The sequence below is a fragment of the Eumetopias jubatus genome, unplaced genomic scaffold (assembly GCF_037043125.1).
Source record: "Eumetopias jubatus isolate StellerSeaLion01/CBP00866 unplaced genomic scaffold, mEumJub1_p1.0 scaffold_10, whole genome shotgun sequence".
Classification (NCBI taxonomy): Eukaryota; Metazoa; Chordata; class Mammalia; order Carnivora; family Otariidae; genus Eumetopias; species Eumetopias jubatus.
In genome coordinates, this window is record NW_028274816.1 from 86,259,176 (window position 1) to 86,270,889 (window position 11,714).

The 11,714-nt window shown below is 53.8% G+C and overlaps 1 protein-coding gene across 2 annotated transcripts; it reads left to right on the top strand.

Annotated features, from left to right (window-relative positions):
• Nucleotides 1-1,699: 1,699 nt before the first annotated feature.
• Nucleotides 1,700-11,378, top strand: WBP2 (WW domain binding protein 2). Of its 2 annotated transcripts, XM_028112598.2 has the most exons (12): nt 1,700-1,857; nt 2,187-2,280; nt 2,438-2,629; nt 3,018-3,141; nt 5,665-5,773; nt 7,338-7,473; nt 8,401-8,493; nt 9,128-9,262; nt 9,464-9,586; nt 9,790-9,852; nt 10,052-10,128; nt 10,236-11,378. In XM_028112598.2, exons 4-12 carry the CDS (start codon nt 3,083-3,085, stop codon nt 10,287-10,289), a joined length of 849 nt encoding a protein of 282 aa, XP_027968399.1. In that variant the 5' UTR covers nt 1,700-1,857; nt 2,187-2,280; nt 2,438-2,629; nt 3,018-3,082; the 3' UTR covers nt 10,290-11,378. The 2 variants fall into 2 exon arrangements, with proteins under 2 accessions (XP_027968399.1, XP_027968402.1); XM_028112601.2 differs by lacking the exon at nt 9,790-9,852 and having other exon boundaries at nt 1,843-1,857.
• Nucleotides 11,379-11,714: the final 336 nt, after the last annotated feature.

The following is an 11,714-nucleotide window of genomic DNA, read 5'->3' on the forward strand; positions in this document are numbered from 1 at the left end:
AGGGCAAAATCAGGGGGAGAGGGAGAGGGAGAAGCAGGCTCCCAGACTCGATCCCAGGACCCCAGGATCACGACCTGAGCCGAAGGCAGACACTTAACTGACATGGCCCCCCAGGCGCCCCAGGTCTTTCCTTTTTCGGTTGCACTTATAAATACAGATCTGTGTGTACCCAGTCTTGATATAAAATGTATTTCTTACTGTGGGTCAAGGTTAATAAAAAGCCACCATCTGGCAAACGGCTTCCTAATCTTTTCAGTGTTGTGGCACACATCAAAGGTGATTCTTTGTTCAGTACAAATGGTATTTGTTCTGCTCACTGGGGCAAATACATGATGCTTCCTGGGGCTTCAGAGGTGACTGGGCACTGGCTGTCCTGGGTGAAAGAAGCAGTATGTCAGGCCTACTCGGGCTCCTGCTTAGCACACCACTCAAGAAGCTTCCCTCTGGAGAATAGGAACTATTACAGTTCAGCGAAAAGTGATCATTTCTGGAAACACAAAGAGCCTATGTGGACTCCAAGGCAGGAGAGGTCTGAGGTCTGAGGTCTGAACCCTGGGCCCAGATGGGGCACTTTGCTGCTGACTTGGTTCAATAATGAACTGCCCTTGAGCCCCTCAGCGTGGGTCCTGGAAACCACTGGCCCCCTTCACAGCTGGGAGTGACTCTAACAATGTGTTCACATGGTCATATATTTTAATTTTGTTATTATTTTTTTTTAAGATTTTCTTTTTTTTAAAAGATTTTATTTTTGGGCGCCTGGGTGGCTCAGACGGTTAAGCGTCTGCCTTCGGCTCAGGTCATGATCCCAGGGTCCTGGGATCGAGTCCCCCATCGGGCTCCCTGCTCAGCGGGAAGCCTGCTTCTCCCTCTGCCTCTCTCTCTCTCTCTCTCTCTCTCATGAATAAATAAATTTTAAAAATCTTTAAAAAAAATAAAAGATTTTATTTTTAAGTAATCTCCACACCCGACGTGGGGCTCAAACTCACAACCCCGAGACCAAGAGCTGCGTGCTCTACTGACTAAGCCAGCCAGGTTTCCCACAGTTATGTTTTTATTAAACTTGCAAAAATTGGACATTGAAGCTGGAACCAACTGAGCCTGCTAGCTCTTCTCCATTCTGACTTCCTTTTCAACACATTTCCTCTCCTGTCAGGAGGCGTAAATGTGGCCACAGCTGTGTATACTGTGTATTCGTGATTGTGTATTTTAGTTCTGAACAAAGCCTCCAAAAGCTGCAATAGCCTCTGCCACCGATGATGGAGTTGCGCAAAGGGGTGGGGGTGGGACTGGACTGTTTCCCCACCCTCCCTTTTATGGTCCTCAAAGCAATCATTCTTACATAAACTTTACTGGGTGGATTTGTGCTTTCTTTTTGAAATGTGTTAATAATATCTAGAATGTGCACAGTAAACAAACAGTATGAGGAAGTATACAATAGATGGAGCCACCAGCCCACCCCAATTCCCAGACCCACGTCTCGATGGGATAACGCCAAAAACGTCTGGTGGCTCTTTCCAGAAATTTTATATCTAGATCTAGATCCTAATTTTAATATAAGAAAGTTTTTTGGTTTTTGTTTTTTGGCAGAAGCATATTCATACACCTGTTTGTACTTAACAGACTGGTACTCTTTCTGTATCTGCACATAGAATTTGCCTTCATTTTTTTTTTTTAAACGAGGGCATAGACTTCATGTGCCAAAATTAATTTAACTACTGGGGCAGATCTTATCATGTCCGTTCATTGCACTTGTCCTGCAGGGTCCCACCCGCTTGTGCTTAAGACTTCACAGAAGGCTGTTACATATCTCAATCTTTCTGGGTTTTGATTCTTCACCTAGGAAATCTCTTTCAAGAGGTAAGTCAAGCAGGTAAGTCCCCATCTTGGCCGTCACGTGTCAGGGAGTCAGCTGTCTGCTTAAACTCAAACTCTGACCCCTTAAGATTAATGATGCACCAGCCCCACCACGTGGGGAGTGACACCCCTCCTTCCTCCCCCCTTCAAAGATTCGCATCGGAGATGGGGTTAGTTTATACAATAACTACAGCTGCCCAGGGGCGCCGCCCAGTGCTGGGTCCCAAACTGAAATGAGTCAGCTCTATTTTGTGAGTCATATAATGAGGCTGCAGGTCTCGCCTTGTGCCTAGTTCCATTGAATTACTGCGAGTCTTGTTTAAATCTTCCAGCTGGGACGCTGCAGGGCGGGCCGGACTGAAAGCCAGAATGTTCTAGAGGGAGCAGCGCCACCGCGAGGCCAGCTGCGGTGGAGGCGGCCGGAAGGTGGGGGCGCTCCCGACCCGACAATGGGTTTGGTGGGGGCGTCAGATCGGGGCACCGGGTTCCCCTCCCCACACGGACATTCTCATCCCCAACCTCGGAGGGTCTGGGTCTGACTTCATGACACGGACATAAGTTTTTTCTGACTCCTCTCTGCCAGCCCGCCAGCCCATCAGCCCACCACGTCCTGGAACCGGGCCTTGCACTCATCTACGAGGCTACAGTGACTACCGAATCCAAGGCAAAGTCACAGACTCAGGGCTCCGCAAACGCTCTTTGAGCGAATAAAGACGCCCCAGCAAGTGACTGTTCACTATTCCCCACACCCGGTTTGGATTACCACCCTCATTCTGTGAGTATGCACTTTTGTGCTCAGGGCCTCTACGATTAATTCCCCTGTGGCGTGTCCAACTGTTTATTCCTGTCCCTTTGAGGACGGGATGGGCAGTGGGGAATGCGCAGGCCGATTAGTTATGCAATTAGGGGAGTCAATCCGGGCCTACGGTCTGGAAGACTACGAGTTCCAGAATGCATCCTTCAACGAGCGTAGGGAAAAGCCGATTGAGGGAGAATTGCCTTCGGGGAATTGTAGTCTTCAGCTTGTTTGTGATGCAGGCGGAACTCGGGGGTGGGGGGGGAGCGAGTATACTATTACCACGTGACGCTCGAGATCAGGTGGTTGGGCCAGGTTCCACGCAAGAGCTGTGATTGGCTGACTCTAATACGAACGACGCCACTAGGGGCGGGCCCTAGAGGGGCGCAAGCGCACTGCGTTGGGAGTCTCGAGACCCTTTTCCGAGAGACTATGGCGCTCAACAAGAATCACTCGGAGGGCGGCGGAGTGATCGTCAACAACACCGAGAGGTGAAAACACTGCGGGAGGATCCTGGAGGAGGGAAGGGCGGGCGTGGGAGGTGGGCCGGTGGGCGGTCGGGGATAAACCCGTGAACAGGCTAAACTGTCGGGGTGCGGTTTGGGAGGGGTAACGGCTGGAGGCGGGGCCGGAGGCAGAGGGTGGGTCGCGGAGGAGCGGCTGGGATGTCGCGATTAGCCGTGGGATGGGGGGTGAGGCGGCTGGAGGGGGACGGGGCTTGGGGAGACAGGCGGGGCCCCGGGGTCGATGACTTCAAGAGGTGGGAAGAGCGTTAGATAAAAAATAATTGCCACTGTTTGAGGGGTTACTACGTTAACTACGTGCCAGGCCGTGCTCCTCTTCTACTTTAATATGTTTGAAGTGCGGCGCGGCGGGTCATACTATTCAACGCATTTTACAAGTAGGGAAACTGAGGCACGGAGAGGCTTAAGTAACTTGCCTGAGATCACAGAGCTGTAAATAACACAGATGGGATTCCAGGAAAGGCGTCTTTACTCTCAAGTCAATAGGCTTAACTACAGTACATAACCTTCCCGTATATTCCAGAACTGCTGAGTTTCCAGATGAGAAACTGAGGCCCAGAGGTGCAGTTAAATAGATGTTTTTCAGATGAACACATTTCCTGGCACGGTGTCCATCCTTGTGTCTTTCTCTTGAATGCCTGTTGACTTAGGTCACTTCCCAGAGCAGAGGTCTTCCAGCTGCTATCTTTCTTCCCCACCCCCTGACCCCCCCCAATCAATTCTGTCCTCTCTTCTGTCTCGGGACTTCTCAGGGGCTTCTCTCTTGCTCCTTGGGCACAGGGAATTAAACCATCTAGCCTTGGTTGAGCTACGCTGACCCTGAAATGCCTCTTGAAGGCAGAAGGCTGATGAGGAGTCTGAGTCCCCGGAAGAGACTTGATGGGATCAGAGCCTTATAGCCTGCCAGGGCCAGCACCCAGGAATGCTTGATGAGTCAGGAGAAAGCCTGGGATGCCCCTGGCCTCCGAATGCTGGCGTTCCCTCAATCTTACCTGCTCAGGGTCTGCTGGACCAGCCTGTGCCTGGTATGACCTCTTTTTTTCTGAGCTCTACTTCTTAAATATATATATATATTTTTTAAGATTTATTTTAGAGAGGGGGGGGCCCATGTGAGCTCAGGGGGTAGGAGCAGAGGGAGAGGAAGAGAGAGAATCCACAAGCAGACTCCCATGCGGGGCTCAGTCCCAGGACCCTGAGATCATGACCTGAGCAGAAACCAAGGGTTGGCCACCTAACCGACCGAGCCGCCCAGGTGCCCCTCTGAGCTGCACTTCTCTTTTCTGGTACCGGTCCTCTTCCCCGCTTACCTTCCCCAGTGAAGAAAGCTGTGATACTTGGGAGAGGAGGGAGACAAATGGAACCATGTGAACTTGGACCTTGTTGTCTTATAATCAGAGAAACCTCACGTTGTTCCCGGTTTGTCTCTCTGTGTACGAGCCAGTCCCGGGCCTGGAGAAACACTTTTGATGCCATTTGGTAACATCTCCTGGGACTCTTTTTCTTTCTTTCTCAGTGGGACTTTGTGGGACAAGAATGTATCTGTCCTGGTGAGCCTCCTACCTGACTTCGGGCTCTGTGCTGCTAAATAATGGTGTGCCTTGTTTTAGAAAATGCTTCAGCCTCATGTCTGAAAAAAATTGTGCGTACGGCAACTGGAGTTTAAATTAGTGTTTAAGGGCGCCTGGGTGGCCCAGTTGGTTAAGCGACTGCCTTCGGCTCAGGCCATGATCCTGGAGTCCCGGGATCAAGTCCCGCATCGGGCTCCCTGCCTGGCGGGGAGTCTGCTTCTCCCTCTGACCCTCTTCCCTCTCGTGTGCTCTCTCTCTCTCATTCTCTCTCTCTCAAATAAAATAAAAATAAAATCTTTAAAAAAAATAAATTAGTGTTTAAAATTTCATGTGTAAAATAGTGAGCCTTATTCTTCAAGTGATGAATCCCTTTGAGAGTGATGAAAGCCGCAGATTCTTCCGGAAAAATGCACGGAGACCATCATCTCAAGGGCTTCATGGACTCACACCCCTGCAGACCCAGTTTAGGAGCCTAGGTTTAAAGGAACCGTGACATCAGCCCTTTGGTAATGCGTAGAGTCGTGCCTTAGAGGGTTTATATATCAGTACTAATAAACCGATGAAAACAGACACCTATTATAGGGTCTCAGAAGAAAATGGGAGAGCTAACCCAGGTAGTCTAATGTGATTTGAGGGATGACGGTGTTACAGCTTTAATGCCCTTGGCTCTTCTGCTGTGGTCACCTGGGGGGTCTGCATGTGGGGCTTGGGGAAATTCTGTAGACCCCCACCTTGCTCATCTCTTCCGAGGCTGTATTAATGGTTTCCTTCCAGTGGTGTCCAAAGAGGTTTGAGACCCGACGTGCTGGACACCTGCTTCCCGGGGGGGGGGGGGGGGGGGACGGGGGTTGTCAGTCCCTGGGGAAAGCAGGTCATGGCTCCAAACTGGCTCATCAGGGTCTGTCCTCATTTCTCATCACAGCATCCTGATGACTTATGATCATGTGGAACTTACATTCAGTGACATGAAGAACGTGCCCGAGGCCTTCAAAGGGACCAAGAAAGGCACCGTCTACCTTACCCCGTACCGGGTGAGTCACACCGTGTGATGGTTTGAAAGCTTGTGGTTCCTGGTGGCTGATGGTGAGTGTTAGGTCAGCCTCGGCCTCATGAGCCCAGTAGCCTCTGAACCTGGTGAACGTTAGTTCCTCGCTCACATGTTTCTGTCATATGCTCCTGGGTTCTAGAACCACCAGACCCTCTGGGCAGCTGAACCGACCGCTAGGCATTGAATCCATGCAAACTCCGGAACGGTTGCTGTGAAATCTGTATGTTGTTGGGTGCCGCTGCCCGGATGAGTTGGGCCTGGAGTGGGGAGGCTGTTAGGATTTTGATTTCTGTAAGCGCAGTGCACGAGGCCTTCGTGCACGTCCAGGGGGACAAATGTGGTAAACAGGATACAGTAGCATGGCCAGAGCCTCCAGGCTGGGCAGACAGCCTGGTACAGCCCTGCAGAGCCAGGAGTGCCAGACTGCAGCATGGGCCTTGCCTGAGAATGACCCAGGCTGACGGGAGCCTTCCAGAGAAAGACAAATGGCCATTCTTGGAAAAGGTTCACTGCCCATAACTACCAAGAGTTAGATTTAAAGATGGTTGGAAGAAAGGGGCATATCTTCAAGTTTTCATCACCGAGACTTAGCAGAGACAAGGGAGCCTCACAACCCCTCTTCTGGTGGCATCTTCAGTCCCAGATCGAAGGGTTTAAAAGAGGGTTTTCCGGGGCACCTGGGTGGCTCAGTTGGTTAAGCGACTGCCTTCGGCTCAGGTCATGATCCTGGAGTCCTGGGATCAAGTCCCACGTTGGGCTCCCAGCTCAGCGGGGAGTCTGCTTCTCCCTCTGACCCTCTCCCCTCTCATGCTGTTTCTCTCTCTCTCTCTCCCTCAAATAAATAAAATCTTTAAAAGAATAAGATAAAAGAGGGTTTTCCAGGTGTGGGGTGGGACACTTGCTGTGTGCGCAGCCCCTTCTCCCGGGATCCAGCACCTCCTCCCCTCCTTCACTCTCCTTTCTGTGAAGCACGGGCTACGCCTCCCCCTTCTGGAAGCCAGAATTCCCTCCCCGCTGCCTCCCTGCCCTAGCTTTGCAGCCCCCTTCACTTGCCCACCACATCCACCACTTAAATGGCAGAGCAGCCTGTCCCTCTCACGTGCCCTGTGAGCAGCACGTTTTCCTCGTGAACACCCACATTAAGCCTCTCCAGCCAGGCTGCACGGAGAGCCTTTAACTTTTTTTTTTTTTTAGTAAATATTTTATTTATTTATTTGACACAGAAAGACACAGCAAGAGAGTGAACACAAGCAGGAGGAGTGGGAGAGGGAGAAGCAGGCTCCGCGCTGAGCAGGGAGCCCGATGCAGGGCTCGATCCCAGGACCCCAGGATCATGACCTGAGCCGAAGGCAGACGCTTAACGACTGAGCCACCCAGGCACCCCAAGCCTTTCACTTTCAAAGCTCTTTCCAGGAGCTTCTGGTGCAGAGCTTGCCCTGGTGCCGCGGGGCCCTGGCCCTGGGAGCAGACTCCTCACACACAGGAAGTGATAGAGTAGGCCGGGCTGTGGTATGGGCACTGATGACTCTTATTCTGTCTCCCTGCAGGTCATCTTTCTGTCCAAAGGCAAGGATGCCATGCAGTCCTTCATGATGCCGTTTTATCTGATGAAGGACTGTGAGATCAAGCAGCCCGTGTTTGGAGCAAATTACATCAAAGGAACGGTGCAGGCTGAAGCAGGAGGTGGGTGATGGGGGCTCAGGGACACAGACGGGGCTTCCAGAGAGGTGCTCTGGCCACGCCTCTGCTGTCTTGGAGACGTTCCTCTTCGGCTGTCTTAATCGCCCCCTAGCCTTGTTCTCTTCCTGGCTCTGGATTAGCTTCCAGGGCCGCCCACCTGGGCTGCCAGCTGTTGAGCAGAAGTGGGCTTTAAATGACGAGAGCTAGGAGAGGCGAAGATAGCAGCTCCGATCAGCTTTTCAGGGTGAAATCGACCAAATGACTGAAAAATAAGTAAAAATGCTTATCATGACCTGGGGAATGTGTTCACATTTTAGGTATGGGAAGACCTGCATCAGGGCTTGGGAATGGCCTTTTCCCTACAGCCAGGAAGAGCCAGCTGCCCCCACCCCACCCCCCACCCCCCGCCAAGAGGCCCTGCTGGGTGGCGGGGTTTTTTGCAGACACCAGAGACCTCTGTGTTGAACTTGGCCTCCCCCTCACACCCAACCAGGTTGAGTCTTGCTCTCTAGGGGCTCACAGTTCCCCTTAGGCAGAAGCCAGGCTAGAGGGGCCAGAGGTCCATCCTTAGGCCCCTCAGGAGGAGGGATCTGCTCTGAACTTGAATGTCCCTTGTTGCTGAAGGAACGTGCTCCGGGAACCTGCTTCATTGAGGAGTCGGGGGTTCTAGTGCTGATGAACTTCCACGGCTGGGGATGGGATAACTTAGGAAGCTTGTTCCAAGAAAGAAAGTCCCCTGTTCCAAAGAGTGCTCTGTGGACTCGCTGTGTGGGCAGCGCACCGAAAGCAGCTGGGCAGGAAGGCGGGCACTGCAGAGCCAGCCCTCTCCCCACGGGCGCTGGACAGAGACCTGGAGAGAACAGAGAGCCATCTCTTCCGGTGTAACCTGGGTTCTTTTCCTGAGCTGTTGATGTCCTGTTCCCTTCCCAGGTGGCTGGGAAGGCTCTGCGTCATACAAGTTGACCTTTACGGCAGGGGGCGCCATCGAGTTTGGACAGCGGATGCTACAGGTGGTATCTCAAGGTATCGAGGCTCTGAGAGCTCGGGGTGAAGACATATTGAAATGTGTGGGTTTTAATTTGTTCGTTTGAGTTTGTTTACTTTTTGTTTTGTTTTTTAAGCACTGAAGAGAGAAGTCTCTGGGCCCCAGGCCGACCTGGGACTGGGAATTGGGAAGGAAACTTGTCATTAGCATCACTCTGGCCTGTACCTCAAAGGCTGGGTTTACCCGGCCTGGAGCCTGTATAGGACATTGGGACAAAGCTCTTTGAACTCCAGGACGTTTAACTATGGCCCCATAAAAATGAACACAAAACCCGGCCATTAAGCTACCAAACAGCAGACAGTTTAAATCACCAAGGGTTGGGTTCAGCAGACGTCCTCACACGGTCCCCACCTCACCCCAGCTCCCGTCTGGGACCCTGTCCCCGAGCCTCCCTCTTTCTCACTGTCCATCCGTCCACCCCTGTCTGGACCTCCCCTGCCCTGGCCTCTCTCCCCATCCACATCCCTCACTTCCTCCCTGACTGAGGCTGGCTCAAGCGTGGGTGGGGAGTGGAATGGGGCGGGGTAAGGCATGTCTGCTGTGCACATCCCTGGGACCCTGCAGCTCCCCTCGGTGGGCGACACTCACTTCTCTCTCCCCTTGTACTTATAGCCTCCCGAGGCGAAGCCCCCAATGGAGCCTATGGGTATTCTCACATGCCCAGCGGGGCCTATGTCTTTCCCCCGCCCGTCGCCAATGGAATGTACCCCTGCCCTCCTGGCTACCCCTATCCACCGCCCCCACCTGGTGAGTGTGTCCTTTGCTGCCCACCCCTCACCCCACCCACCCGCTAACCACCCCCACCCAGGTCAGGGGGTTGTTGAGGGGAGACTTGTTCTTTGAGCCGCTTCAGGACTAACAGAGGAGCTGGAGAGGCCCGGGAGGTGCCAGCTGAGGGAGCCAGGGCTAGGCTGCTCACTGGGTCCCTTTTACTCTCTTGCTGAGCAGAGTTCTATCCAGGACCTCCCATGATGGACGGGGCCATGGGATATGTGCAGCCTCCACCACCACCCTATCCTGGGCCCATGGAACCTCCAGTCAGCGGCCCTGATGTCCCCTCCACTCCTGCAGGTGAGACCCTGGGCTGCTAACAGTCCTGGGGGGGCCAGCCCTCTCCTCTCCGGGGCTGCATGGAGAGGCCTCAGAGAACGGCTAGAGGTTGGCCAGGAGCCCCAAGTGGTGAATGACCCCTGGCCTTGGACTAGTCCAGGGGACCGGCAGCGTGGTGGCTGCTGGTGAAGATCTGGATTCCAGCCCCCCACTCTCTCTCCCAGCTAGCCCTGTGCTCTGCGGCAGGGAAGGTCTCCCTCTGTCGTCTCGTCAAGCACAACCAGAAGGTGGCGGTACCCCCTGTGGCTGGACTGTGGGGAGGATCAGGTTGGGAGAGAGGGCTGAAGGAACTGGAAGGGACCGGGTAGCACCAGCTTCCCGGAGCTGTGCCTGCCGGTAATCTCTGGTCTCAGCGCAGCTCCGGGGGCCACTGGAAGAGGGCAGGGCTTGTCGCTGGAGCTTACCCCGAGTGTGTTTCTCTCGCAGCTGAAGCCAAGGCTGCAGAAGCAGCGGCCAGCGCCTATTACAACCCGGGCAACCCACACAACGTCTACATGCCCACGGTGAGCGGGGACGGGGAGCGGGCGGGCAGTGTGCAGGGGTCTAGGGGCGGGGAGACCTTGTCTTGTCGTGGACCTTCTGATGAGATCTTTCTTCCTTCCTTCCTTAGAACCAGCCTCCGCCACCTCCTTACTACCCCCCAGAAGATAAGAAGACCCAGTAGACCCCTCCTGCCCCTGCCTCCCATCCCTCGTCACTCTTCCCTTCCCTTCCCTTCCCCTTGGGGCTGAGGCTGGGGCTAGGGGGGTGACGGAAGGGCCTTGTTCTTCCTCCAGGTCTGATGGTAAAACACTTAGCAGGGACTGGTGTTGAGGGAAGGGGGGCCCCCTTGACTTGGGAGCTGTGCCTCCCCGCTTCTCAAGCTAGCTCGGAGCCCACGGCGCCGCTTGGATGCGCTTCCCTCTCACCGTGTCTGGGGCTCTGCTCAGGAGCGTGGGCATCCATCTCGCTCCTGTCTTGCTCTAGTAGCTTCATGCCCATGGAAGGATTCTGGCCACCTCCTCTACTGCAGTCCAGCTCCCTCGTTTTGGAATCCAATTTATATTCAGCCTTGTGACCTCCCTCAGACCAGCCTCGCGTCTTCCTGAGGGCCCCCACCGGGCCCCCCTCACATTCCCTCCGCTCTGGTCTCTGCCTCCCCATGGAAGGCCACCTTCTCACCGGACAGTCAGCCCACATTCCAATCCCAGCCAGCCTCCAGCCAGGTCACGCTCACCTTCACCTCCCTGTCCTCTCCTTGGTCACCTGTTGCCACCACTTTGACTTTTGGAGCTTTAACTTGAGCTTCCAAGTGGTGGGCGGCACTGGGCTGGGCGGCTGCTTCCCTCCAGGTATTTTTGGCTTTTGTTTCCCTCTACCTTCTCTCCTTTCCCTCTAGAGGAGGCTTCTCAGACTGGAGAATGCATGTTCATTCCATCATACCGTTTGGGGGCTTCGGGGTGGGCTGGAACAGAGGCCCCTGACCTGAGCCTGTGTGCTGACCATGACCTCTCACCAGCCCCTCACCCTGCTCTCTTCCCTTTAAGCTTCATGCCTAATTGGTGATATGCCCCCTGGATGCACTAAAATTTGCTCTCATTTGCTTCTGGACTGGCCGTGAAGTGAGGAGATGGTTATTTAAAGAGAATTCCCTATTTATTTGACAAAACAACAACAACAACAAACCCAATTAATATATTAATGTGAAATAAACCCTGTTTGCACCTTGATTTGTTTGCTGAAAATGTGAAGTAGTAAAAATGAAGTGACTGGACCCTTCTGGCTCTGTGTGTGGTGTCCAGCGTGAGCTCTTGGGAAAAGAGAACGGTCTGGCTGCTATGGCCCTGGGGGGTTCTGGGGAGACCGGTCCCTCCCCGTGTGAGAGTCCCTTGTTCCCACAGCACTTTGGGGCCCAGGACACGAAGGCCTCCCACAGCTCTGCTCAGTGGTGGTTACTTAGCAACTTGGCCCACCCACGGGGTCCCCTGGGGCCCGGGGCAGCCGAGCAGCTGCCCTGGGCTGGAGGCCTTGGAGGCGGGTACTGGCCTGCTGTGCTCACCACCTCAGGGAGATGCAGCCCTGGCCCGTCTCTGGCCACGAGGTGTCTGCA

Excerpts from the sequence above, each read along its gene's own strand:
- WBP2 (XM_028112598.2), top strand. The coding sequence starts at position 3,083 with ATGGCGCTCAACAAGAATCACTCGGAGGGCGGCGGAGTGATCGTCAAC. Across the intron at positions 8,494-9,127 it reads GCTACAGGTGGTATCTCAAG|CCTCCCGAGGCGAAGCCCCC; the intron begins GTATCGAGGCTC and ends TTGTACTTATAG. Across the intron at positions 10,129-10,235 it reads ACAACGTCTACATGCCCACG|AACCAGCCTCCGCCACCTCC; the intron begins GTGAGCGGGGAC and ends TTCCTTCCTTAG.